This window comes from Lodderomyces elongisporus, chromosome 6 (assembly GCF_030384665.1).
Source record: "Lodderomyces elongisporus chromosome 6, complete sequence".
Taxonomy (NCBI): Eukaryota; Fungi; Ascomycota; class Pichiomycetes; order Serinales; family Debaryomycetaceae; genus Lodderomyces; species Lodderomyces elongisporus.
Genome location: NC_083678.1, coordinates 304,255 through 331,803, shown reverse-complemented (window position 1 = coordinate 331,803; position 27,549 = coordinate 304,255). Strand labels below are relative to the sequence as shown.

General features: G+C 36.1%; 11 protein-coding genes across 11 annotated transcripts; 5 read left to right on the top strand and 6 right to left on the bottom strand. All coding sequences in view use genetic code 12, as the record gives it.

Moving 5' to 3' along the window:
* Window positions 1–165: 165 nt before the first annotated feature.
* On the bottom strand, window positions 166–1,761 carry NUF2 (kinetochore-associated Ndc80 complex subunit nuf2; the record flags this gene model as incomplete). The annotated part of the gene is made up of 1 exon (XM_001524706.2): window positions 166–1,761. The coding sequence occupies one exon, from the start codon at window positions 1,759–1,761 to the stop codon at window positions 166–168; it is 1,596 nt and encodes a 531-aa protein (XP_001524756.2).
* A 448-nt stretch (window positions 1,762–2,209) lies between these two features.
* CAT5 (Catabolite repression protein cat5) lies at window positions 2,210–2,977 on the bottom strand (the record flags this gene model as incomplete). Its single annotated transcript, XM_001524705.2, has 1 exon — window positions 2,210–2,977. The coding sequence occupies one exon, from the start codon at window positions 2,975–2,977 to the stop codon at window positions 2,210–2,212; it is 768 nt and encodes a 255-aa protein (XP_001524755.2).
* A 497-nt stretch (window positions 2,978–3,474) lies between these two features.
* On the bottom strand, window positions 3,475–4,938 carry PVL30_004613 (uncharacterized protein; the record flags this gene model as incomplete). Its single annotated transcript, XM_061119592.1, has 1 exon — window positions 3,475–4,938. The coding sequence occupies one exon, from the start codon at window positions 4,936–4,938 to the stop codon at window positions 3,475–3,477; it is 1,464 nt and encodes a 487-aa protein (XP_060975575.1).
* A 1,323-nt stretch (window positions 4,939–6,261) lies between these two features.
* On the top strand, window positions 6,262–6,975 carry PVL30_004612 (uncharacterized protein; the record flags this gene model as incomplete). The annotated part of the gene is made up of 1 exon (XM_001524704.2): window positions 6,262–6,975. The coding sequence occupies one exon, from the start codon at window positions 6,262–6,264 to the stop codon at window positions 6,973–6,975; it is 714 nt and encodes a 237-aa protein (XP_001524754.2).
* A 282-nt stretch (window positions 6,976–7,257) lies between these two features.
* Window positions 7,258–9,198, top strand: SNF1 (Protein kinase; the record flags this gene model as incomplete). Its single annotated transcript, XM_001524703.2, has 1 exon — window positions 7,258–9,198. One exon carries the CDS (start codon window positions 7,258–7,260, stop codon window positions 9,196–9,198), a length of 1,941 nt encoding a protein of 646 aa, XP_001524753.2.
* An 871-nt stretch (window positions 9,199–10,069) lies between these two features.
* Window positions 10,070–11,683, top strand: HST3 (NAD-dependent deacetylase hst3; the record flags this gene model as incomplete). Its single annotated transcript, XM_001524702.2, has 1 exon — window positions 10,070–11,683. The coding sequence occupies one exon, from the start codon at window positions 10,070–10,072 to the stop codon at window positions 11,681–11,683; it is 1,614 nt and encodes a 537-aa protein (XP_001524752.2).
* An 824-nt stretch (window positions 11,684–12,507) lies between these two features.
* On the top strand, window positions 12,508–14,544 carry PEX29 (Peroxisome size and maintenance regulator; the record flags this gene model as incomplete). Its single annotated transcript, XM_001524701.2, has 1 exon — window positions 12,508–14,544. One exon carries the CDS (start codon window positions 12,508–12,510, stop codon window positions 14,542–14,544), a length of 2,037 nt encoding a protein of 678 aa, XP_001524751.2.
* A 123-nt stretch (window positions 14,545–14,667) lies between these two features.
* Window positions 14,668–15,921, bottom strand: PVL30_004608 (uncharacterized protein; the record flags this gene model as incomplete). Its single annotated transcript, XM_001524700.2, has 1 exon — window positions 14,668–15,921. One exon carries the CDS (start codon window positions 15,919–15,921, stop codon window positions 14,668–14,670), a length of 1,254 nt encoding a protein of 417 aa, XP_001524750.2.
* A 2,502-nt stretch (window positions 15,922–18,423) lies between these two features.
* SEF2 (Transcription factor) lies at window positions 18,424–20,496 on the top strand (the record flags this gene model as incomplete). Its single annotated transcript, XM_001524699.2, has 1 exon — window positions 18,424–20,496. The coding sequence occupies one exon, from the start codon at window positions 18,424–18,426 to the stop codon at window positions 20,494–20,496; it is 2,073 nt and encodes a 690-aa protein (XP_001524749.2).
* Window positions 20,497–20,585: 89 nt separating this feature from the next.
* Window positions 20,586–23,342, bottom strand: PVL30_004606 (uncharacterized protein; the record flags this gene model as incomplete). The annotated part of the gene is made up of 1 exon (XM_001524698.2): window positions 20,586–23,342. The coding sequence occupies one exon, from the start codon at window positions 23,340–23,342 to the stop codon at window positions 20,586–20,588; it is 2,757 nt and encodes a 918-aa protein (XP_001524748.2).
* Window positions 23,343–25,731: 2,389 nt separating this feature from the next.
* Window positions 25,732–27,342, bottom strand: PVL30_004605 (uncharacterized protein; the record flags this gene model as incomplete). The annotated part of the gene is made up of 1 exon (XM_001524697.2): window positions 25,732–27,342. One exon carries the CDS (start codon window positions 27,340–27,342, stop codon window positions 25,732–25,734), a length of 1,611 nt encoding a protein of 536 aa, XP_001524747.2.
* Window positions 27,343–27,549: the final 207 nt, after the last annotated feature.

The following is a 27,549-nucleotide window of genomic DNA, read 5'->3' as shown; positions in this document are numbered from 1 at the left end:
ATGTATGCGAAATGAATAAAAAAGTACTGCCTTTCTTTTTCTTTCTTTCCCTTTCCCTTTCCCTTTCCCTTTTCTTTTCTTTTCTTTTCTTTTCTGGGTTTGTTTTTTTTTTCTCCCGAACTCTAAGAACCTATACTTGCATTAAAAAGCTATTTATTTGGTATTTCAAATAGTTAATTTTTCATTTAACTCATTCATGTAATATTTCAATGCCGAGTTTAATTGATTCAATTTCACTTCACTTGCTTTCATTTCTTTCTCAAATGCTTCATTCATTAAATCAGTCTCCTTTGAAATCTGGCTAATTTCATCAATCTTCATCTGGTGGGAGTCACGTTGTTCGGATTGTGAAGCAAACATCTCTTTGAGTTTTTCTTTTGCCTCATCTAGTTTTGCTTGTAGCGCAACCTGTTTCTTTTCTTGCTGTGTTGTTAAATCTGTGTATTTCTTTGAAGTCTTTTCCAATTGCTTTTGACATATCAAGATCTGATTAGCAAGGTCCTCGGACTCGGCTTGAAGTTGTAGCAATTGGTCCCTCTTCTTGGAAAGTTGGACCAGCTCCGACTCCTGCTGTTGCAAAGTTCGTTTCAATTCCTCACTAAGTTTCAATATTTCTCTCATTTTGACCTTATTCACTTGAATAGAGTCGATCGTCTTGCCCAAGTTCTGATACTGTTGTTCAAATCTCTTACACTCTGCATTTCTTGTCTCTGCTTCTTCCTTTAAATCATTGGTAATTTTCTGAAGCACTTCAATATCGGTATTTTGGTAAGCTTTCAAATTTTCAATCTCTCCTTGAACTTCATCACATAGAAATGATAAATCATGTAACTTATTAGCCATACTACTTTTTTCAGTCTTGTATTCATCATGTTGTCTCGTTAATTTCTCTTGCTCAGCCTTGAGATGTCTGAGTTTTGTTTCTAGTTTTTTGTTGTAGTTGTGGGCATGTTGGATATCAGTTCGTGGAACGTTGCTCTTGCCATCATTTTCAAACTTGATTTTCAAATCAAGATCTTTGATTTGGTCATGAAGGATTTGTATATCAGCTTGTTGTTGTTTCACAGCTTGTGTTTTCTGTTCGGCTTCAGCCGCCATCGAATCAAAGATTTGCGAGTTTGTCTCTCTAAATCTTATATAGTTCACCACTGCACTCAACAATCTTCTTATTCGGAAAGGATCAGGCTTAGAAAGGTCCGAGATGGTAAAATCGGACACGTTAATATTGTGAAAGAATCTCTTGGAGAACTTGAAAAGAATAATGAATCGAGACAGCGGGGTTAGTTCAACTTCGGGCTCGCTAATTCCGTTTCCATTGAGCTCATATGCAACACCATTACCGTTGATTTCACTTTGGTTCTTATAATTTTGTCGTTGCTGCTGCTCTGCTCCACCTTCTTCTTCATCTTGTTGTTGTTGTTGTTGTTGTTTTAGATTTCGAGATATAATTTGTTTGGCAACAGAGTCCAAATCATCAATAGCCATAAAAATTTCAACAAATGTCTTGCACAATCCAGTTATGAATGAGCTTGTTGGCCGATTTATTTGTTCTAATGTCACGTCAAATTCATATTCTTGTAGGCAAGCTGTGATCTCTCGTGTGTCTAGTAATGGGAATGTTTTCCGTCGTAATTGACGTGATGAGGCAGCGGCAGAGGTAGATGCAGAGGTAGCGACATTGTTATTGAAAGTAGTGGAAGGGATGAAACTTTGACGATGCGAAGGCGTTCCTACTCTATTTGGTAGACTTACTCTGCTCATCCGGGATGTTATTAGTACTTGGCCTGACTATTGCAATTGATTTCGTGGTATTAGTTACACGAATTTGTTGTGATTGTAGATATTAAAGTTGAGGATATTTGTGTGTGGAGAGGGGGGGGGAGGTATGTGGTAAGCGGAAGTGTCTCGATTTGTTTATCTTTTCTTTTTTTGTGTGTGTACGTATATGTATGTATTTCTTTTTATAATTAAAAAAAAAAACAAAAAAAAATAAACAAAAAGACCAAACAGAAAACAATAATGTATAGTGCACGTGACTTGAGAAAGAAGTTCGTTACTATTATTTGAACCCTTTACTCAATTACTCAATTACTCAAGTACTCACATACTCAATTACTAAATCATCCCAAAAAGATATTCTCTATATACATATGTGTATATATTTACAAACTTACATAGGAAGAAAAAGGAAAAAGGAATGGCCAGTTTACTATACTCTTTCGGCAGTCCATATGGCACCTCTACAGATCAACTTGATCCCCTCGGTCAATAATATATAAGGCACGGCTTTCTCGGCATCATGTTCAATCGCCGTATCCAAATGTTCCAATTCATCATCACGGAATTGGCTAATTATTTCCTTCATCTTCTTTAATTCTTCGCTAACTCTTTCATCCTTGTCCAACTTTAATACCTCATCCTGTGTCAATTTCTCTCCGGTTTCCTTGTGGTAAAGATCAACATTGTATGAATTCATCAATACGCGCAATTGCTGGTTATAGTGGCTACCAATCACCGTCTCAACAGCAACAGTGCATGCCATTGCCGCCTCTTTACTGATCAATGCAGTTCCTACACCCATTGCCACAGCACCGACCTTCCACAACGGCGTTAGTATTGAAGGACGCACACGGCGCTGTGTTTGTAGATTGTTGAATGTACTATGATGGTGAACTTCCTGTTCCCACATGTGTTTGATGATGGGTTTTAAATGTGGCGATGTGCGCGACAAGACAAAGTGCTGGCCCATATAAATATAGTCTGCACCGAGCTCTCCCGCCTGGTCCACGCGAATGACACGGTCGAGGTAAGCTTTCTGTGCGGCGGAAAGTGGACCATACTGAATGTTTGGAGGGGAGGGCGTTGCAGAAGGAGCTGAAGCTGAGTTTGATGGTGGTTGAATTTGGTGGAGTTTAAATTTGGTTGAGATGGATCTTAGACTTATACGTGGCGTAAGTGTGCGAAGTTGAATACTCATCGTTTTTTGAATTGTGTTGATATGACGAGAGGTGTAAAATGGTGTTTGTATCAGTATGGATGACGGAGTGTGTGTGACAGAGAGTATGACAAAGCGTGTGAAAGTTAGTGATAGAGTGTGAACGAGGATGACAATGGCATGATTGCTTCGAAAAGTCTGTGAATTGTTAATATTTGATGCATTGCGCGCGCTCAAATTATCAATGTCGTGTATATATATCAACCGCAGGAACAACTACAAGAACAATAACGGTGTTATTATTGTTATTTTTATGATCACGCTCATGACAATCTCCGTATTACAGAAATTTGAATAACTAACCAGAAAAAACAATTTGGAAAATATTTATTATAAATAATAAAGCAAATTTCTGTGAGGACCAAGAGACAGAAAGAAAAGAGGAGAAGGAAATGGATTTGGAAATGGAAATGGAAATGGAAAAAGATTAGTACAACAACAACGACAATAAATGAATGTATAAAGTACCCCACCCTTGATCATGGGCACCTGAATGAGCTGATAATTTTCAACATAGAGATTCCCACTTCAAATGGAATCTCTTGTGTGTCTCTTGAATTTGTCACCGGCTTAAACTCATTAGCTGGTACTTTCAAATGCTGAAAATACTTATTTGGTACATCTTTAACCAATAACCATTCTATGGGGAATATGCCTTTCCATCTGCTTTGTTCAATCCATATATCCCTAGTATCATTGAAATCAACTCTATTCTTCATTTCAGCAACTCCACAGAATTTACCCGATGAATTGACCAGGAAAAAGAGAAAGACTTTTCCGCACAAGGGGTGGGTGGACGAAGTCGAGTGAAGATCGTAAAATGCCTTGTCAAGTCTTTTATTGCCCAATTCAGTCGAGGTCCATATCAGATGTTGAAATGAAGCATTGACATCGAGAATGCTGTATGATTTAATAACAAAAAATAGCGAGTTATATGGAACAGTGAAAACAGTTCCCAGAAAGTTTCTAAATGTCAAACAGGAAGAAGCAATGGAAGAAGGACAAGAAGAAGAAGAATGAAGAGGAGGAGGAGGAGGAGGAGGAGGAGGAGGAGGAAGCAAAGAATCACGATGTAATTGCTGAATGTGCGTGGGTCTGATGCCACCGTTGCTCTTGTTGTTGCTGTTATCGGTATTGTTGTGTTTTTGATAATAGTGCGGGGCAAAGTAATTGTTAGCTGGTGTGGTAGTAATATGATGTGCAGTGGTTACTGGTGTTACTGGAAATGAAGTTGGTGTAGGCAAATCCATGATTGTTGGTGAAAATAGCATTGAGTCAGTTGAGGAGGCCTCACTGAAGCGACGTGTTTGGCCATTGTTTATGATATTATTGGCATAGCTGTTGTTTTTTTCAGTAAATTTATTGGTCTGTTTTGAATGTGTCAGATGTTGTGTCAAATCTGAATAAGGAAGTTGGTGAAATGATTCTGTTTTCAGCTGGGAAGCAAGTTCTATTTTTTGTTGATTACCGCAATTGTCAGATTGCTGTTTAAAGTTTATAAAGTGTATGACTTGATCTTGGGTATCTTTTTGATATGACCATATGTTTGGTTTGAAAGTTAATGGTGGTAAGTTTTCAATATTTACTGTATTATTGGATCCGATTGATTGGATAGCAAGTAGAGTTCTTGGTGTGCAAAATTTCTCACTGTACTCTTTTGTTGGTAAGTTATGGACTGGTGTTGACATTGGTATTTCCGAGTGGTGTTCCAATGTGGTTGCAATTGGCGACAAGGGTGTTGTGTGGTCAGTTGATGAAGAAATGTAGAAAGAGCTCATTTCGGGAAAACTGGCCTCTTCAATATCCTGATGAACATGCACAAAACCACTTATAAAACCGTCATCATCATCAACATCATTGAAAAAATCATCATCAAGTAATAAGTTGTTGAATATGCAATCTCGAATAAATTGATCCTGTTGTACGAAGTCCATAGTGTCCATCGAAGTCAAATAATAAGACTTTTGCTGCAAAAACAGCAACTCTATAGATAGTAAACTTTGCAGCTGATAGTGAGACAGAGGTAAGGGAATGCGTCAAGTGCAACCAAATTTGATATTATAGCGTGAGGGTATGAAGAAGGAGACAATAGGGAGGTAAAACAAGTTAGACACTTGTGGTAATTTATTATTTGAAACGAAAGGGTGTGGGTATATATATATATATATATATATATATGTATATATGGTATTGTGTACTTCAACTAGACTATATGTTGCTTCTTCTCTAGAGATATTGCAAATAGTATAGATCTTAGGGTGGTAGTGATCAAAGTGCAGAATAAGATTGCGTATGTATGAGTCTACTAAATACGTTTTAGATGATAAATAATGCTGTTACTGAATATGAATCTGAATATGAATCTGAAGCTGACAATGATACTATTGGAGTATCCAATGTGCAAGCGACACAAATGTAAAGAGTGTTTTCATACTCATACCCATGCTCCTGTTTCTACGCGTACGCATACTTCTACCCCACACAGGTATACATAAAAAAATACAATTTTGTTGCAAATGAATTATAAATATGAAGAACAGAAAAAAACAAAAAAAGAAAGAAAGAAAGACACAAGGCAAGCCAAATTTATTCTATAAAGTATATTGTTTTTAATTTTTTTTTATTTTAATTCTCTATTGTTTTACTGACAATTGCAATCGCAAGAAGTCAATAAGAATTATTAACAGTTTGGAATCATCACATTTTTGTTCATATTTTGAAACACAGTTATTGAATCACTTCCAGGTAAAAATGGGAACTTATAATGGTAAGTGGTTGAGTACGGGCCGGTAAAAGAAAGTTTACGAAGAAAAAGGAAGGATTGGAGAAAAAAGAAGGAATGGAGAAGAATCCCTTTTTTACTTTGTTGAAAGGAAGTGGTAATCGTAAACTTCTTTTAAATACACATCCACAATACAGACTCGTAGACACACAAGCTTACAAACTACAATTGACCCGCTTTATTTCTCGCGTATTAGAGTTTCTCCACCTCCCACCCAGCCCCTTAAAACTTTCAATAGCCCCCTTATACGTCTCATCTCATTCAACTCACAAACACACATACACACTCATTTATGCACACACTTACACATACACTTACACATACACTTACAAACACACTTACAAACACACTTACAAACACACTTACGCACACACTTACGCACACATCTCAAATAGCACATTATTCTTCTCACATCATGTAATCAACAGCTATAACAGCGATCACCGTCTTCTCTACAACAGACACAGGTACAGATACCAATCAAATGATGAACGTCTCTTCCACCAATACATCCGTTTCAAAGAATGCAATGAAATGCTTTCTGACCCCAATATTTAGATCCAAGTTCCGCTTACAGCAACTAAAACCATGGATAGTTACAACCACCCAGTCATATCTTGGTGGAATCAACGATGAAATCGTTGTTGAATACATTTACGAGCTCATAGGTTCAGATGACGAAATGGTAGACCAGGATCAAGTAGTAGATATGTCGAACTTGAATGAACAACTTTGCGAGTTTTTGGGGAAGCGGGAATCACTACAGTTTTGTCAAAAATTATGGAAATTAATGTATGAATTGCTGAAGGGTAATACACCTGATGAATTGAAAGTGCAAAAGAAAAAATTGGAGTTGAAAAACGTTGAAAAGGAAGATGTTCATGAGAAGGAGAAGAAGGGATACAAAAGAAGAAATGATATTGCTACAGATAAGGAACGCGAAAGAGAACGGATAGTAGACAAAGGAAGTAGAGGCGTAGGCGGAGAGAGGCGAAGGACCAACTATAATCGTAGTAGCAGAACTAATGTACCTGGAGACAGAGAAAGTTTTCAAAGACTGGACGATAACAGGAATAGTTACGGAAAGTATAACGGATACCGATCGAGGTATGAAAGAAATGAAAGAGATGAAAGAGATGAAAGAGATGAAAGAGATAGAGAATATAGCAAGTATAGAAGCAATCGATATATTATGTAGGACCCACAAATATATATATATATATATGTAGATACAGATTTATAGATAGATATACGTACTTCGGTTTAACTGTTTCTAGTATTTGCAGGTCTACATGCAGAACAAAGTGGTGTAATGTCGCACTTTACCAAACATCAGAAATGGACACGTTTTTATGACACCGCATTGTTCAATGTCATACGTCAATCTCACTACCAAGCCCAACAACGTTATCACGACTTTTCCTCTGGATGGAAAATTGAGTCATCTTGATTAACATTGGATAACTAAACAATTTGCTAGATGTCGGAATCAAACGATATAGATGTGGATCGTCTGCCACCACAAGAAGAGAAACAACAGGCACAACAATCTTCACAAGGACACGAGAATCATAACCACCACCACCACCATCACCACCATCACCACCACCAACAACAGCAACAGCAACAACAACAACAAAAACCACCACCTCCGCCACTTGACCCAAATGCTAACCCCGCTAACAGAATTGGAAAATATCAGGTTCTAAAAACCTTAGGTGAAGGTTCGTTTGGTAAAGTGAAATTAGCTCAACATCTCACCACCGGTCAACGAGTCGCTCTTAAGATCATTAATCGTAAGACTTTGGCTAAATCAGACATGCAAGGTCGTGTAGAGCGTGAAATTAGCTACTTGCGTTTATTGAGACATCCACACATCATCAAACTTTACGACGTCATCAAGTCGAAAGATGATATAATCATGGTTATCGAATTTGCTGGGAAAGAGTTGTTTGATTATATTGTGCAAAGAGGTAAGATGCCCGAAGACGAAGCCAGAAGGTTCTTTCAGCAAATCATTGCCGCAGTAGAATATTGTCATCGTCACAAGATTGTGCATCGAGATTTAAAACCTGAGAATCTCTTGCTTGACGACCAGTTGAATGTCAAGATTGCTGATTTTGGATTAAGTAATATCATGACTGATGGTAACTTTCTCAAGACAAGTTGTGGATCGCCAAACTATGCTGCTCCAGAAGTCATATCTGGAAAGTTGTATGCTGGTCCTGAGGTAGATGTGTGGTCTTCAGGTGTGATTTTATATGTCATGCTTTGTGGAAGATTGCCATTTGATGATGAATTTATCCCAGCATTATTTAAAAAGATTAGTAATGGTGTTTATACATTACCAAACTATCTTAGTCCAGGTGCAAAACATTTGTTGACCAGAATGCTTGTTGTTAATCCGTTGAACAGAATCACGATCCATGAGATTATGGAAGATGAGTGGTTCAAGCAAAATATGCCTGACTACTTGTTGCCTCCCGATTTGAGCAAGAGCAGATACAATAAAATTGATATTGATGAAGATGTGATTAGTGCTTTGACAATTACTATGGGGTACGATAGAGACGAGGTTATTAGTGTCATTAACAAGAGTAATGAACATAGACACCCACAGGAACAGAGCAATGAAATCCTTGATGCTTATTTGTTGATGAAAGAAAACCATACTATGGTTAATGACTTGAAAAAGAGCAAATCAGAAAATGTTGATAGTTTTCTTTGTTCATCACCACCACCAAGTTCAGGGCTCGCTGGTGGACCAACTACAGGTTTCAATTCTTCAACAAGTTCTGCACCAGGTGTCCAACAATCACTTACTTACCAAACCTTGGCTACTGTTCCTGACCTTTCTAATCTACCCACATCAACAATTGCCATTTTACCATCAAGTCTTCCATCTATCCATCGTGCGTACATGAGTGAGTCCCAACCAGATAACCCAGCAATCTCGCAAGCAATGGCTCAACCGCCGGCCAAGAAATCCAAAACAAGATGGCATTTCGGTATTAGATCAAGATCGTACCCATTGGATGTGATGGGTGAGATATACCGCGCCTTGCAAAATCTCGGTGCCGAGTGGGCCAAACCGGCAGAAGAAGAACTATGGACCATCAAGGTCCGTTGGAAGTATGATGTCAAGAATGGCGCTGGTTCTTCAGCACCTAGTGTGATGAAGATGCAGATCCAGTTGTTCCAATTGGAGCCAAATAACTATTTGGTGGATTTCAAGTTTGACGGATGGGAGTTGCCTGAAGGTAAAGAGGATAAGAAAAACGAGACAGGAAACAAGAGTAGCAGTAGTAATGGACAGGCACTGGAGTTGCTGGATGAAGTGGGTAGTTTTAGTGCATACCCATTTTTACACTTGGCCACTCGTTTAATCATGGAATTAGCAGTCAATAGTCAGAATAGTTAAGAGAAAAACAGAAAATGAAAATGAGAAAGAAACAGAGAATGAGGAACAGATAGACATAGAAACAGAAGGTAAAGAAGAAGAAGAAGAAGAACTACTACTACAACAACAACTATCAAATTTCAAGTACTCTACAGTCGAATGAATTTTTTTTTTTCGGTTCTTTATTTTTTTTTGTCTTTGTTTGTGATTAGTTTTGTGAAATGATGTGAAGGGGGAAAGAATTGAACAATATTGATTGCGTAATGTTTTGGTTGTGTTTTTAGATGTTCCCAATTGAGTTAAATTAATTGAACTGAATGTTTTTTTTTTGTGTTGACTTTGTGTCTCAATGTATTAGTGGGTGCATATCTTTTACTTTTTTTCTCTTTTTTTCGTGGATGTGTCGTAAAATCAAGCTTTTCATGAAAGACCTCTGGGAAAGAAGGACAAACCATCAGTTCTTTACAATTTCTCTTTTTTTTTTAATTTTGTTAATTTATTCTTCATCTTGTTGTTCCTTTTCTTCCTTTTCTTCCTTTTCTTCATTCATATTTTTTGCAAGACAACAAATACCACGAATCACATTTAATTACAACCAAAGGATTCGGTTGCGGAAAAAATAGAGATATACAAGTACTTTCCAGGTTATCACCCTTTTGTTTTTACTTTTTTTTTTACTTTTCTTTTTTTTTTGGTTTGGTTCTTCTTCCTTTAGCAACCAATTATTGTTTATCCAAACTTTTATTCAGGACAAAACAAACTTAGAAAACAATTGGTAAAAGATAGTCACAAACATTCTGAACCACCTGCTAAAACATAATTTGTCAGAGTTGATAATTCTATTACTTTTATTTTTTCTCATAAGTTTTTTTGTTTCTTATTATATTAGCAAATGCAATCAATAGATCTTAGTACCAAGTCCAAGTCCAGGCCCAAGTCTGGGTCAGAGTCAGAGTCAGAGCCAAGTACACTCGAGTCGCAATCGACAATTTTACTTAATGAAACTATAAAACACATTTTCAAATCCAAAAAAACTACAGTGATCACCGGTGCGGGAATATCTTGTAATGCCGGAATCCCTGATTTCCGCTCAGATGATGGATTATACAACATGGTGAAGCACAAGTACCCGAAATCCATAGTTCGTGGTCAGGACCTCTTTGATATAAATTTATTTCGGGATGATGTCTCCTTGAGTATATTCTGTACTTTTATGGAGGGGTTATATCTGAGTACACTTTCAGCTCGTCCCACAGAGACACACAAGTTTTTGAAACATTTAAAGGACAGAGGTAAATTATTACGTTGTTATACACAAAATATTGACTCGTTGGAAAAGGAAGTAGACTTAAAGATGGGAATAGATAAAAATGAGTTTGAACTGGGACGGTTTAAAGAAAATTGGCAGAAATTGGATGTTGTGCAATTGCATGGTAATTTGCACAAGCTATCTTGTACTCGGTGTTTTGCAAGTTTTGAATGGAATGAAAAGTATCAAATGATGTTGAATGAAGGAAACACGCCTGAATGCCAAAACTGTCACAAACAATATATGGATAGACTTTACCTGGGAAAACGATTAACAGGGCAGATTGGGGTTTTGAGGCCCGATATTGTATTGTATGGAGAAAATCATCCGCAATCGGAGATAATCAGCCAGGGATTAAATACAGATTTGCGGTCAAAACCAGACTGCTTGATTATCATGGGCACAAGCTTAAAAGTTGATGGTGTTAAGAAGCTAGTAAAGAGCTTGAGCAATGAAGTTCATAAGAAAGGCGGTAAAGTAATCTTCATAAACAAGACCAAATTGAGCAAAAGCTGGGAAAAGTTTATCGATTATGAGGTATTGTGTGATTGTGATGAATTTGTAAGGATATTAAAGAGAACAGTGCCTGATTTGTTCTTGACGCAAGAGCAAATTGATTCAAAGAAGTTGAAAAACAAGGCTGAGCAGGTTTTCATTTCGAGAGAAAAAGCAAATGATGTGATTGGTGCGATAGGGGTAAAACAAGAGTACAATGGAATAACTATTAAAACAGAAGAGTCCCTTGGTCCTGAAATCAAACAGGAGATAAAAGTGAAAGTGGAACCAGGTTTGGAGTCGACGGAATCTCCATTGGGGAAGGTAATCAAAACTGAAATATTGACACCACCTACTACACCATCGAAACCAAAACCCGTTCTGCGAAAAAGGCCTCGGCAGCAGCAGCAGCAGCAGCAAAACCAAAAACAAAAACAAAAGCCGAAGCAAAACGAAGAGCAGGAGCGCAATCAAGAATTAGAACAACAGCAGAAACAACAGCGACCAACACTAACGAGAAAAGATCAACGTGTAAATTCCCCATTACTGGATACAGATGATATAGAAAACAGAACAAAACGACTCAAGGGAAATGAAGAGTTTCCTACACCTGTATCTTCTTTTGATGATCTGATACCCTTGCAGTCATATACTATGCTGCAATTGAACAGAATTAAAATTGAGAAATTAATACTGAGCTGAAATGAGGTTCTATCTAATTTAATTTACTATACCAACCTGTACTAAATTGTACCATTTAATATGTAACGAAAGATATGTTGATGATTTATAAACTTTCTCTCAATTTTTTTTTTTTTTGTAGATACATCTTTATAAATACCTGTTATGTGACAGAAAACAGTTTTTTTTTTCTTCTTTTGTATGCAGGACATTCCGAGGTTGGAGGTTCTAGATACATAGAGGATGCTGCGGAATGCATTTATGTGGAACCGCCCCTCGTTTTACTTTTTCCTCTTTAATTTTTTATTCAAGTAGAAAAATAGAAATCAAAAACAAGTGTTTTAGCAACTCTACAAGAGTTGCCAAATTACTTTGGGGACACACTTGGATACTATCATTTATTCATCACCAAACTTCAAATTCTGAGTTAATACTTTGATTGATTAAGTGAAATCCTTTTTTTTTTCATTCATTTCTTTAGTTTGTGTGATATATTTCAAATTATCGTTGTTCTACCAGGTTCAAATACGGTTGCCAAAATATTTTTAAAAAAAAGCTATAACTACGTATTAATTCCAAAAAAAAATTCGGAAAAGAAAAAAAAAATAGAATAAGAATTACAATAATAATTTAGAACACCACAAGGAAAAAGAAGGAGGTTTTTCCCGTTTTTTTATATCGAGCTTACTTAAAGGTTACAACAAGTCAATTATAGCTAGCAACGCACGACAATTTACTGAATTCGTTCTTTCCTTTCCATTAATATTTAGGATTTCCAATTTGTTTGTTTTTTTAAACAAAAAAAGAAAAGGAAAGGAAAGGAAAGGAAAGGAAAAGAAAACATTATGGAGTCTGTATCTAATTATATTGGGAACTTACTTTCAATTGATGATGGAACAAGTACAGCCAAGACTACAGATGGTTCCAGTACTCACACATCTAAGACGGCATTAGCTGGAAAGAAACGTCGATCGTTGGACCTTGATTTTAGTTCTTTCTGGAAAGATAGTACAAATGCAGGTAATGGCGGTAGTCATGCAAGTAATAAAAAAGGAACAGCGGGAGAAGTGGTGTCATCTGATGCTAACACAACTGGAAATATGTCCAACGCCAATGCTGTAGCAGCAGCAGCATCATCTGCAGCATCAGGTTCAGGTTCAGGTTCAGGTTTTGGCTCTTCTTCTTCTTCTTCTTCTGCTGCTGCTGCTGCTGGAAAAACCAATAGCGTGGGAACCATGAATGAACCTGCTGCCAAGTCATCGTTAGCCTCATTATCTGCATCCATTTTCTCCACAGATGCCACTTCCAATCCAAATTATTTAGCTGATAAACTAATGGAAAAAGTGATTGCCATGATAATTCCCAACGAGATTATTGACGACCATACAACTAAAATCTTACAAGAACGTGCAGATATGGCGAAACTACGCAAGCCGTTGTCTTTTCCTATAATGCAAAAAAACTCAAACCTATTGCACCAGCGAAATTCAGATATCTATATCTTTTTCAATAAAGTGTTGAAGTACGTCAACTGGATTGATCCATATTATACAGTAGGCATAACGTTGATCATCACTCATCTAATACTCAAACCGGTGCTTTTCACTGTCTTACCATTTGTATTTCTTTGCGTCAATACACTTATTCCACACTATTTGATTGTATACCCACCTGATACTACAAGTTATGAGGAATATATCGATGTCAATCCGTACCCCTCGCAAGCGCCGCTAGACACCTATATTGCACCCAAGCCTGTGGCCTTGTTTAGCAAAGAATTCTTTATGAATCTTACCGACACTCAAAACTTTATGCAGTTGAATATCCTGCTTTTTGATTTCCAGGTGTGGCTCTTTACAGACTACTTTTATTTCAAGAATGAGAAAGTTTCTTCAATAATTGTTTTAGTATGTTTGTCATTGCTGGTGATTAATTTGTACTTGATGCCACACGTTGTTAGGTTTTTATTGCGAAACTTTTGGATAGCGCAAATGGCTATGGTTGTTCAATTATGGTGTTTTATTATTGTGATGCACCCAAATGTGCGCAATATGATTTTAAAATGGCTTTACAATGATGAAACTAGGTTGGATATTCAAAATCGTGTTAACCACCTTGAAGATGGAGTTACATCTATACTTGTGGACGACAAAAGGGAAGAAAAAAATAATTTAGCAATTGAAGAGAAGCAAATTGAGATTTATGAATTACAAAGAATGAACCAAAAGACCAACATTTGGGAACTGCTGGGGTTTACAGATGATGTGTATACAAAGAATGGTGAGATTAGGAAATACAATCATGCAATTCAACAATATCAACTACAACAGCGGGAACAGCGGAAACATAAAGGAGAATATAGAGATGGCCATGAAGTGGATGACAGTTTCAATGCAGACGAGGAATCCTTGAACGAGCGACTATTGGTGTTGAACACAAGCGAATCACTTAAGGAAATCCAACCTCCTCTAGGCTATAAATTTGTTCCCTCTAGCAAATGGGTAATGGATTTCAATGTACATAGATGGGTGGAAGATAATTTGATTGAAGATATGGTGTTGATTGATGATAATGAGAAATGGGCTTATGATATTATATTGAAAGGTGATGAGGAGGACGTGGAGAATGAAAGGGGGGAAAATAAATGGGAGGGAAGCGAGAACATTGGCGGAGAAAAGCGTTATAAGGACAAAGTTGGTGTGCAAACTGATAGCGAAAATACCGATAAGGTAGGTGCCGAGGAGAGTATTGCTTTTAGCACTGGTTGGGATGACGAAGTTTACCGTAGAAGAAGGTGGTTAAGAACTGTAGTGAGAGAAACATACCATGATAAAGAGCGACCTGCTGTGCAACCTTCTCATCTTGCTACTTGGGTCAGCTGAGATCTGAGATGCGAGTATTCTAGTTCATTTTACAACTTGTGTTCTTTACAGAATGGCGACATTTTAAAAATATTCTAGGCTTATTCTTTTTGCCTGTTTTTATTATTGTATTGTATCTTTAGCTTATTGCATAAAGTCCATCAAGCTCAATGAGTTTGCCTTTTGCTCTTTTGTTTCTTGTTGCAATTTTCTTTGCTTGAGCATTCCCAATAGATCCGAACCTGCTTTCCTTTTCTTTGCTCTGGCTTTTGCCTGTTTATTCTTTTTGTCAATTTTAGTAGAGTCAAGCGACTCGAGCTCTGTTTCTTGTTTTAACGAAACAAAGACTGGATTCTCTTTATTAACATTTGTTTCGAAACTACCAGTTGTTATATTAACACCTGTAGTTTCAGTTTCAGCTTCAGCTTCAGCTTCTGACTTTGTTAAATTGGATTTGGCAAATTGTCCTGCATTTATTGTATCAGCCGACGATTCTCGTTCTGCCCTTTTTAGTTCATTGCTCATTGGTTTATTGGACAGATTTATTGCGTTCAAAGGCTGTCCATCTTTCTTAGTGTTTTTCTCACGTGGCATATTTCCAATTAAGAGTGGTTCGCTATAGGTTACGTTTTTGCAAAACAAGCATTTATATCGTAATCTTCGAATTTGATTTTTTCTTGTAGTTTCCCCTTCCTCGTCCTCGTCCTCATCCTCATCCTTATCCTTTTCCTTTTTATCATTCTCTTTTTTTACTACTACTTCTCCTGCTGATTTGTTTTTCTGCTTCTTCTTCTTTTTATTTTTCTTGCCAAAATCGATCCTATGGGTTTGGTTTATTCCTGGAATCTGTAGGACTCCGCAGTGCATACAAATCTTATGTTCCAATATTGGTGGAACATTGATCAGTTTATCGCAATTCAATGTTTCATAACGTAAAGAAAATTGTCTGTGTAATGGGTTGTTAGGTACTGCATGAGTGAGGTTATACAAGTGTAATGATTTATACTGGTCTGATGTGATTTTTTTGCCATCTAGCACATAATGTGTATTTTGGGCTCGTGAAGCACTTGCGTGACGCAGAAGCAGCAGAGGCAGCAGCAGCAGCAACGGCTGCAGTTCTTTAGCTTCGGTTTCATTACTTATCTTTTCAATGGTATTATTGAAGGCTGTGTTTAAATTTTCAATCTTCTTAGTGTCTCTTATTTGACCTGTACCAGATACATCACGAGGTGTCTTATGACTTTGTTGCTTCTGTTGCAGATGGTTTTCCACATTCAATTTTCGCTTAGTTTTGCCATTTGACACATAATTTTTCTCATGAAACTTGTTCTTATGAATGGCATTTTTTGGTTTACTTAAGTTCTTCTTTGAAGAACTATTGAGTGAGGTACTTTGCATGGATCAAAATTTATTGTATTTAACACTGGAAACATCTTGCAAATTGTAGTCTTATCTACATCCTCCTTGTGTCGCGATGGTCTCTTTGAAAAAGATCTAGCTTGAGAAATAAGTATGTGACATATATATATATTTGTGGTGCACGTGTAAATCACGTGACTTTATATAATCTAAATTAATTATGAGCAGAACAATTATTGTTTTTCTTAGTATCTGATTTTTTGGGCGTGGATAAAAAATTTCAAGCAAATTTCGTACCAAAAAAAAAAAAGAGTGTCAGTATAATAACAGAATGGTTCCTTATTTTGGCTTGTGAGTTTTTACAATATATGCCATTCGAATCATTTTTTTTTATCGCCAAAAAAGGAAAAGAAAAAATAAAAGATTTAAAGCTCTTAATGGAATGATACAACAACAGCATGCAAGACTTTTGCATTAACTCTGAAACTATATTTGGTTTATTGGCTTCATGGAGATGTGCATTTTAACTGAATGTATTCAGGAAACCAAATTGTGAATTTACTATAGGTCCGTAGTTGACTTCTATAGCGCCGCACCTCTCCTACAAACTAAACAAAACAAACTGAGAGAGAGAGAGAGAGAGAGAGAAATTTTTTTTTTAGATGTGTAAAACTTCAACTGCGAAAATTGAACCTTTCGCGGTTATCGGCTTTGTTCAAATAGCTTGTGATGTTTTACACAGATTGTGGACCAAGTTTATACAAGATATATTTATGTGGAGAAGGCTGGGGGGGGGGGGAGAAACGTGCTAGGAAACTAATGTTTTATATTCTTTATGTGTCTTATGCTTTTTTCTTTTTCTTTCTATGTTTTGTATTTTTTATCGGTGTCTCCATACAATATTTACTGTGCCACATTATCTGTCAGTAAATCCAAATTTTAGGATTGTAAATTTTGGTATAAATTATGATGTACCTGATTGGTGACACGATTGTTTTGTCAATGCCGAATTTCGACAATCAAATTAAGAGAATAGGTGCCTGATATGTAAATAGCTACATATATGTACACATATATATTGGTTTGTTAATATTGCACAATGCTTACTACGGAATCAGAGATAAATGGAAATGATTTTTAATTTTCTTTGTTTTTTTTTTTACAGTTCAAATGAATTAAAAAAAACAAAACAACAAAACTCAAAACATAAAGGCTATCAAAAGCCAATCAAAAAACTAGCTATTATAATCATCCTGAAGCCTTTACTTTCTCTCTCACATCCTTTGTTGTCCTTGTTGTCCTTTTACTTTAGTTTTCGGACTATTCTATTGTTTATTTTTTTTTTTTTCATTTTCCCAAATGTCTGGTCAGGTATGGTGGGAAAAATAAGCACCTGGATGGAAGTAGACACTCATACTGTATACTATTTGGTGAAATTACCCATTTTCTAGATTTGGTAAATCAATTGCAAAAATAAGCAAGTTGTAATTTTCAGTTTTGTACCGATGGATATTTCATTAATAGCCACTTCATTCTTGCTTGTTACTCTACTGGATAAATGGTTGTCTTCTTATTAAAAAAAGAAAATGGAAAAAGAACAACTACAACTACAACAAAAGCATACAAAAAAAAAAGAAGCAAAACTTTTACCCATCTTAATTGGGTGCAAAACATGTATGTTGCTGAAACTATTGCCTTTTTTTCCTTAAAAAAAAAAGATTTGTAACACAAGTGGAGAATGGCTGATAGTTTCAAAATTTCTTGATTTCTTGCTCTCAGAATGGAAGCAGATGCGAATATCGGTCTATCAAAAGCCCCTCACTCATCAACCAATCAGAAGCATTACAGTTCTGCTTACTACGGACCCAGAACGCGTAATCCGAGATATTAACACAATGTACATTTTTTTTTTTGTCACCTTATGGCGGTTCTTACTCTTTTTTTTTTTTTTTATTAGTCTAATTTTATTTTGCAACGATAGCTGCAATCGATGGTACAAAACTTTTGGTGTAGCCGAGAATTTAGATAGGAACTTTGGCTAAATACAAGAACAATATATATTCAGCAAATACTTTGGAGGCAAGCCAAAGTGACAGTGAATATTTAAATAATTATAAAAAAGAACAAGAAGAAGAAGAAGAAGAACAAGAAGATTAAGAAGAACAAGATTAAGATTACCCAATCGTACCTTGCTTATACAATCATTTGAACCTAATATCTAATATTCACAGCTTTATAATTTAAACTATAAAAAGCCACATTTTGCTACTACCCTGGCTACTACTACTACCACTACAGCAACCTCTTTAGCTTTCTTTCCTTTTTTTTTTTTATTTTACTCAAGCTTTCAGTTTCCAAGTATAAACGATTATATAAATACTTTCATTATCGGAAGAATCACTATCTAAACTATATTGAATAAATTAAAACTGAATTTGAAGCAAATTACGACAACGGAAGAAAGATATTGAAATCATCAAACCATCCAAGCACACTTTAAAATAGTATTCACTTTTTCATTCTTTCAACCAATTCGAAAAAATGATCATGTCATTACAGTCCAAAAATAGACTTCGATTAATTGTACCACCATTGAACTCGAAAGTTAACAAGGTTCTAAAGACATGCAAAAGATGCAGGCAGCACAAGACCAAATGCGATGCTTACCGAACAAACCCATTTCCATGCTCACACTGTGTGAAGAGGAACTTAAATTGTACATTAGAAATAATCAACAAACCAACAGGACGAGTCAAGACTGTGGACATGGTGGAAAGGTTGTCGTGCGAAGTAGACGAGTTGAAATATGTATTGAGTCGACTCTTGGAGAGAAAGTCGAAATTAGTTGACACTTTGATAATGCGAGGGAAGCAAGTACAAGCACAAGCACAAGCACAAGCACAGGCACAAGCACAGGCACAGGTTCAAGCACAAAACCGAAGGTTACGGAGAGTCAACGAAACAGAGGACCTCGTTGAAAGGTCTCCAACTCCGCTGGTTTCGGAGATCGAGACTTGCATCGAGTCACCACTCGAGTCACCACTGCAAGATATTGGATGCGAAACGCTATTGGTGCAGCCTCCAACTACTCAGGCCTCATTGTCAAAGTTTGTCTTGTCTGCTAATACCAAAATAGCACCGGTGCTGCTATCACATAAACAAGCTCAACTTTATTTCACGAATTACGAACGCCACTTTAATTCCTACCTCCCCATTTTTCCGGATGAATTTTTTAGAAGCACAAATCTTGTTGAATTCCACACGGAAAATGAACTCACTTTTTGGTGTATCATTATTACCTCATTATTAAATCAACATGACCAAGCAGAAACATACGAGAACTTAACTGAACACATAAAGTCCCTCGTGGTGGCAAAATGCTGGCTTCAAACTCCTAGATCTGTATACATTATTTCTTCATTGTTAATTTTAACAACTTGGCCCTTACCAAACCACAAGACACAAATATCAGATAATTTGTGCATCAAATACATCAGTTTGATGAAATCACTTTCTTTACAGTTTGGCTTACACAAGCTAGAGTTTATCTCGGAATTTAGTCACAAGACCAAATTAAATGTCACTCGGGAAGTCAATTTGAACAACAGAATCAGGGAAAGAATCTACAAGTTTGTGAATGTTAATTCAAATTACTGGTTGATACATCTTGGTTTGTCCAACAACAACCATAATGGGTTCACTCAAGATTACATCATCAACAAGGCTTCGAATATTGATCTCTTCGATAGTGGTGTATCATCTACAGACCAATATATAAACTCGTTGTTAAAGATATCAATTATTCAATCCAAGTTGAATGAAAACATGAGCAACTTAATCGGTGACAGGCTCACCGAGGATGGTTTACCTCTATTGCCTAATCAGATTAATACATCAAAAATGATTAATTTTAATATGTTTGAGATTATCTTGAATGATTTAAACAAGATGCTCGCCGAAAAGGATTATGAAAGTGCAGAGATGGAAAAATTGATCCAAGTATCTATTGCTTATTCCAAGTTGCAGTTGTTTGTATACTCGCTATCCAAATCTGATATATCCGTTGTGGAATATAAAAATTATGTGATTAAGTTGATCAACTGTTGTTTGTCAATTGTTGAGTTGATGGAATCAGAGGAGGAGTACTTAAAACTACCCATTTTCTACAAGTTCCCCGTTGAACTAGCAAGCCTCACTTTGCTTCGCGTTTTCAAGTCTCCTATTTTGAGTTCTGTCTCGCAATATCAATTGGTGAAGAATGCATTTGGAAAATTGTTTGACAAGATATTCCAACATGACTCTTGGCATTTTATGAATTTCAAATTGTTAAAAATAATCGAAAAATTTGACAAGTTGGAAAATGAGTTTATTATTGCTAAGCAAATGGACCAAGCCGAAACTTTGCAAAACTCATTTTTCTTGGTAACAAGGATGAAAAATTATCTAGTCTCTAGCTTGCAGTATGAATTGATTTGGCTTATTTATGAGCAAGAAAAAAATAATGTCGAAAATTTTTCCGAAAAAGTTGATACTAGTTTGCCCTTGGATTTCATCATTGATAAAGATTTACAGAAATACATCAAGTCTAACGAGTCTATATTGACAATATTATAGGTTAAAGAAAGATAATATACACGGCTTTTCATTTTCATTTTTTTTTCTTCATTTTTTTTTTCTTTGGTTTGATTTGATTCATAAAGTATTTATGCTTTCTTTTTCAAATCTATCCATTGCGATTTCAATTTCTTATCAGATACATATGGCTTTGTAGCAATGTACACTGCCAACAAGGCAATGATTGTAAGAACCAATTTAATTTTTTCGAAATTTTTGCCCAACAAGTCAAATGATGCACTAGGCTGAACAAGGGAACAAAATTGATTATGACTATTCATGAAACACAAAACTACTGTACTTTCATACTGTGTTGGTTGTACAAGAATTGCGCCTACTTTATTTTTGACCTCTTTGTATCCGTCCTTTTCTTCGACATCTTCGACATCCTCGTCTTCGTATTCTAATTTAAATTTGTGATTGATGGTTTGGAAATTGTTTTTTGGAATTATAGGATCATATGGCATCAACCTGAAGTCATCTTGGTATTCACTAGCAGACATTTGATGCTCTGGTCGCCTCGGGTTTAAAACAAATTTGGGGAGTTCCACCAAATTGCCCAGTTCGGTGAACGCAATTATGGATTTCAAAGTGATGCCCCAATTTGTTTTCGTTGATGATAATTGGAGAATTTTCTCAGGGTAAATAAAAGACTTTGTGAAAATTGAATCGATTGTGACATTTGCAAGTGATTGCGTTAAGGGAGCAGATTTACCATTGAAAAGGTCAACAACATTAATCCTTTGCTCTAATCTCGGCAGTTTGGTGAAAAAAGTGTACACTAACCAGTTGTCATCTGCTACAAGACGTACTGACAGTGGGTCGATCAACTCGGCGACAGGATGAACATGTGTGTACAACAAATTACCTGATATTCCATCAATAAGGTACAACTTCAAAGTTTCTTTAAATGTCATTAATGCTAGTAAATTGGGATTGAGGTATTTGTATAATACAGATTTATCGTGAAGTGGGATCCCAATCGATGAAACTGCGGATAATGAATTTGACTCTTGCAAGGGAGTGGAAGCAGCAACAATATGTTCTTGCAAATTGTAGGTCCAAGTTTGAATTGATTTGAGCTCGTTTTTAGGAATTAAATGTCCAGAGAGCATTGTGTTATCTTTTTGCTTGACGAAATATACATCTTCATCAACAGACTCGGCTAACACAAAATTGTCGCTAAATTCCAATGCAAAAGTTTGCTTAATGGGTTTGATATCAATGGCTCCATTGTTGGGTTTTTTCCCCGTGATATTCCCAGTTTCAGGATCAATGAACAACAAGTGCAGTTCAAACAATGCTATCAAAGGTCCGACCACTCCATTACTGTTTAGTTGTGTAACTTTAATGAATTTTTCATGATTTTCACCGGAACCACTACCAGTATTGTTAAAAATATTAGTCTCCCATGCAAGTCCATCATCATGAGAGTTAAGTGCGACAAGTTTTCCATGATTTGCATCATAAAAAATAATTAACTTGTTGAATGCAAAAGTTTCCACATCATCTGAAATGAAATGTTTTCTTATATTAAAAATCGCACGACCAATCTCGCTCAAGTGTCGAATCGTGCGCAGTAACCAGTGCGTAAACACAAGAGCATTATCGGTCTCTTTTTGAATAACTTCTTTGTCGCTTTTAAGTTTTGTTGAGTGGGGAGGATCAATAATGATGTAATTGTCGTTATATTGGGATGAGTATTGAGCCTGGCGAGGTGCTATGTCTTTTAATTTTCTGCCGTCAAATAAACTAAAAAGTTCGCCATTCAAATTTTCATCGAGACCAAGTATGGCTAATCCTTTACTTTCAGATTTAACTTTGACTAAATACTCAAATTGGGAATCAAAGGATAGTTTGAATTGAATCTTTTTGATGCTTTCGATATCACCAGAATGTAAGAAATCAGTTAAATCAAAAACTTTTCTTGAGCGTTCATCAGTAAAAATTAAAAAGCTGTTAAGAGGTGTGAATTGCAAACTTGTTTTCAATCTTAACGAAGAAGACGAAAATGATTCTGATTTTGATTTCGATTTGGGTTTCGGGAGGCGATGAATTAGTTTTGTATGTTCCTTCTCTATAGATATAAGGTTTATTTCCTCTTTATCGTCAGAAACCATATAAGCGTGGTTTACAACAAGCAAGTTTTTGAATAGGTTATTTTCAATCTTTCTAAGGGCCTTGTTTCGTCCGTCAAGCTTAAACACTTGATCGTTTTCTGTAATAACAAGTCCATCTTTAAATTCTTTCACCAGACCAAGAGAGCAATCACTCTTGAAGTTGACTTTACCATCAGCCAGGTAAGAAATCAATTGTTCACCTCCAATAAGTATTTGTATTGTTCCTCCATTGCAATCAATAAAAATGTTTTCGTCACTTACATTTGAATCAACGAGGTGTGTCTTGAGTCCCTTATCAAGATAATGTAAATTTTGGCCATTGTCTAAAATAAAAACACCACCATACTTAGATTCAAACATTTTCTTGACAATATATTCAGTTCTATGCTTGAAAAAGCCACCATCGGAATCAATTACTAGGATATCTCTTTGGCCTTGACTCCATCCATAAATCTGATCTTGTGTATATAAAAGATCGCTTACACCGGCCAAATCTTGTTTTTGTAATTTCCATTTGATCTCCCCGCTGCCAAAAGAGTCAATACCAACTAAATGACCCTTTGAGTTCTTGCCCACAACAAGATCGCCGGCAATGATATGAATATCGGTCAATGGTGTTCCATACAAATAGTTGACTGCTTCACTTACACTGAATGCGTTTTCAACAAATACTGCTGTTGCAATTTGTAACAGCAAGAATAACCATCCAATCAATTGGATGTACATTGCGTAATGTAACTAGGTGCCAAAGCTATGTGTGTGTTTGTGTTTGATTTTTCCAGTAGATATTTCAGATTGCTTTATGGACAGTTGTTGCAAAAAATCAAAAGTCAAAGGTAGTGTAAGCAAGGGATTGATTTCCAATGTGTGGTTACATGAAACTGGAAATTGTCAATTTTCTTGAGTGTCGTAAATCATCATACGACTTCACCCCTCTCTTTATAACGGAACAGTGTCCCTCCGAAAAGGTTTTACATTTTCCCGCGCCTTCTTCTTCTCTCTCTCTCTCTCCCTTTTCTTCCCCCCCCCCCCTCCCCCGCGCTCGAACTTGAACCTAAATTGGAACCTAAAATTTGATAAGGTCACATCTGGCTACGACTTAGGTGGAGGAGGAAAAGGAGGGGGAGGCTGGGAGAAGGCGTAAAATGTACTGTAATATAATATAATATAATACATACATACATATATATATATATATGTAATATGTAAAATCTCGAAAAGGCAGAAAAGCAAAAAAGCAAGTAAAAATACAATCAAATAAAAAGAAAAACTTCTTTTAAAACACCAGTTACATCCTTTTTCTTTTTTTTTGTTTCCCCTTCTTTTCCTATTCTTTAAATTCAAGCACAACACAATTTGAGACAATAATGAACGGACACGATTGGTTTCTAGTATTCATTGGTTTTTTTTGTATGTTTCGATTAATAAGTTTGCATTTACTGGATTAACAGTAGATATGTGTGACCAGAATATCTTATACTAACATATGTACAGTTCCACCTATTCCGGTTGCTGTTAAACGAGGAATCTGCTCAGTGGACTTTTTTGTCAATATTTTGCTTTGTTTATTAGGTTTCTTCCCTGGACTTATACATTGTTACTACATCATTGCTGCCTATCCATATGACGAAGGTTACCAGCCATTTGAAGGAGGCGAGAGAAGAGGCGAATATGGAGCGATTTCATCATGATATTTTGATCAATAGCTTTGAAACAAGAGATTGCTGGAGGTCGACATCAAAGAACATGGAGTAGACTACTATTTAAAGAAACAAAACAGAGAAAGAGAATTGGAAAAAAAGAGAAAAAGAAAAAGAAAGGTTAGCGTAGTCAAAGTATAGCTACTTTATGGTTCTCAATCTTATAAATGATTATTGGTATTTATCTTTGAAAGACAGTAACAAAGTTGTCGATTCTAAACCACTAGATGATTCTTTGGTTTTGTACAAATTCACTTGGTTGGAAAACGCTATATAGGATACAATTTTTAACATGCTATTTCCAGTTCAATTCAATTCTAGCAGCTCGCCACAATAAAACATTATTTCTATATTTTTTCTTCTCTTCCTTTTTCTTCTTCTTCTTCTTCTTCTTTGAAGTTTCTAACTGTATCAAAATTAACTCTACTAATACAATATTCAAATCATCAACTCAATGCTATGTAATGAATGATGATTCCGTGCTTTTTTAAGAAATACTAGCTACGTGCAATAAGCGCGAGAAATTATCAAACTAGAAATACACACTAACTCTCTCTTCATGCTCTGACCCGAGAGCTTGAGGGCAAAAGAAAAAGAAAAAAGGAAAAAGAAAAATCTTTCACCAATGGCAACAACTTTATCTTATACTTTCATAGCATCATAGCTATTTAATAGAATATAAATACACGTCTATTTCCATTCGAATTTTATAATTTCTCAATACAAACTACACTTGACAATAACGCATAAACTTAAGTTTTCCGATACAGGCACACAAGTTTGTGTATCTGTCAATTGAGACCCATCGGAACAATGTGTCCATATGCGAAAAACAAAGTACTGTTCTTTCAATTAATCAAACTTTTATTTCAACTTTTATATCGATAACATTATGGGTTTGGATGGAACAAGAAAAAACAAAATTTGAATAGACAAGGTTTGCTTTACTATTTTTTTGGAAAAGACTGCTATTACAGTTTTTGTTTTCAGCTTGTCTGCTCAAAAATATGAAAAAAGACCATGTTTGTCTCTTCGTGTTATTTTTATTTTTCTTAATATGTTCTCCCTTCCCGCTGCTAAAGTTGAAATGTTGAATGTTTTATTCATCATTTCAATTAAGCGATTTTTAATGTTTCGTTTGTTGAAAAAATTAGTGCTTCTTGACGGGAGCTTCTTTTCTTTTATCACTCCTGTCGAGTAACTTTTGATTACTAACATTTATCTCTCTTTTTTCTTTTTTTTTTTTGTCTTTATCATTTTCTTCTAGTTCTAGCTCTAATTATATTCGTAGCTTGAGTGAAGTAAATTAATTAGAAAGTTGCAAAAATTTCATCTTAAATATATAATTCTATATTTCTGGGTCTTTTCTCTCTCTCTCTCTCTCTTTATATATATATATATATATATATATTTGTCTAAACAGCTATGGCCATTGCATCTTTAATTTCCTCACGAGCAGGTCTTCCGCCACCAGTTTTTAATAGCCACAACGCTTCAATGGCGTAATTTCTCACTGATAGATTTCTTGTCCGTTTTTCGTCAGCAGCCTCTGTTAAGCTTTCTACAATCCTCAATTCGTCTACCAAATCCCACATCATACTTTCGAAATGGTGCATCATCTCCTTTAAGTTGGCATCGCTTTCACTCTCGTTTCCAAAATCACCTTGGCTTTCATTTATGGGCAAGATATTGAACTCGTGCTTACCAAGCTTATGTAATAGTCTTCCCAATGTTTGTATGCTAATGCACCTCTGTCCTGGCTGTGTAGACCGACTCAAGTGTGCAAGTTCACTCAATGTATACCCAGCCATATGTGGATTTTCTGAATGATGATGGAGACCAAGGTATGTGGGAATTTCTCCTTTCCCTTCTCTGCTTCCTCCATTTAACGAATCTGTGACATCCTCTTTGTCTATATTAATCTGGACTAAGTTACCCTTAAAGTCGAACCTCATATCCGATATACTTTCATAAGTAGTCGAGACTTGTACTGGCATTGGTTTTGTCATCCATGAAAGCTTTTCGGTTTCTTTTGGCAAATCGGGGTAGTATTTCTCATGTAGCTTATCAAAAAAATCAGGATCATTTATATCCAAGTCAGGATCACTGTTGTTAGGTTTTGTAAAGTGAACAGTATCGTTATTCATTTCTTCGTCATCGGAATCAATTATTTGATAGTCTTTTGGTGCCACTTTGTCAAGCACTTCTTGTTCTGACTGTGGTTCCAGCAGTAATTCCAGTTCACCCTGAGGTCCTAAATAACCACCCTTGTGTGTAAAGTTTTCCACCGTTTGCTCTCCATCAACAGTAGCGAGATTGTTATCATCAAAAGTAACTGTTTTCCTCGCTCTAGTACCTGCCCGTTTTGTTTCTCCATCCAAATTTAAATTCAAATCAAATCCCAATGCCTTATCCACATCGGCTTTGTCCAATTGAGAGAGATCTTGTATTCCGCGCTCAGTCTTCATTCCGCCAATCCATCCATTATAGCCCTCTGCGTGTTGATGCCTGTGAGTATGGTCAGAACCCTCTTTATGTCCTTCGGAGGTGGGACCCTTGTCTCGCTTTTGCAGCCTTTGGATAAGACTCTGCACAAGTTTAGGATTTAGCTGTTTCAATATGGATTCTCGTTCAGCCATTATCTCTGCATCCGTCATCAGGTTGAGTTTTGCTATATTTTCCTGATTTATTTGCTCAGCTTCCGATACTGGCTCAGTTTGCTCATCACGGTTATCAGATAATAAGGAAGAACCACCAGTAGTAGCAGTAGTAGTAGTAGTAGTAGTAACAGTAGTAGTAGTAGCAGTGGTATTTCCCTTAGAAACGGTTTTGATTCTGACATCATCTACTTTACTTGTGGCTGGCTTGGCTCTACGCTTCATCGTCCATCGCGAATTGTATCTCTTCTTATGGTTCAAGGGATCAGGAAACCCTGTATTTAACAAATCGGATCCTTGAGTTGTGGGTTCCAAGGGTGCCGTGGGCTCTTCAATTTCATGCTCAATGATTTCTCCAACAAAGTCCATTTTAGTTTCGAAACTGAATAACAAACAACAACTGTGTGATGAAACTAATTTCTATAGTATGTTTGTTATAGCTTATTATAAAGTATAAAGATAAAAGAAGTAAATTGAATAAAAATAAATAAAAAGAATAAAAAATAAAAAAAAAATAAATAAATAAAAACAAAAAATTATAAAGAAGAATCAGATTTGGCTAAGAAGTAATGTATA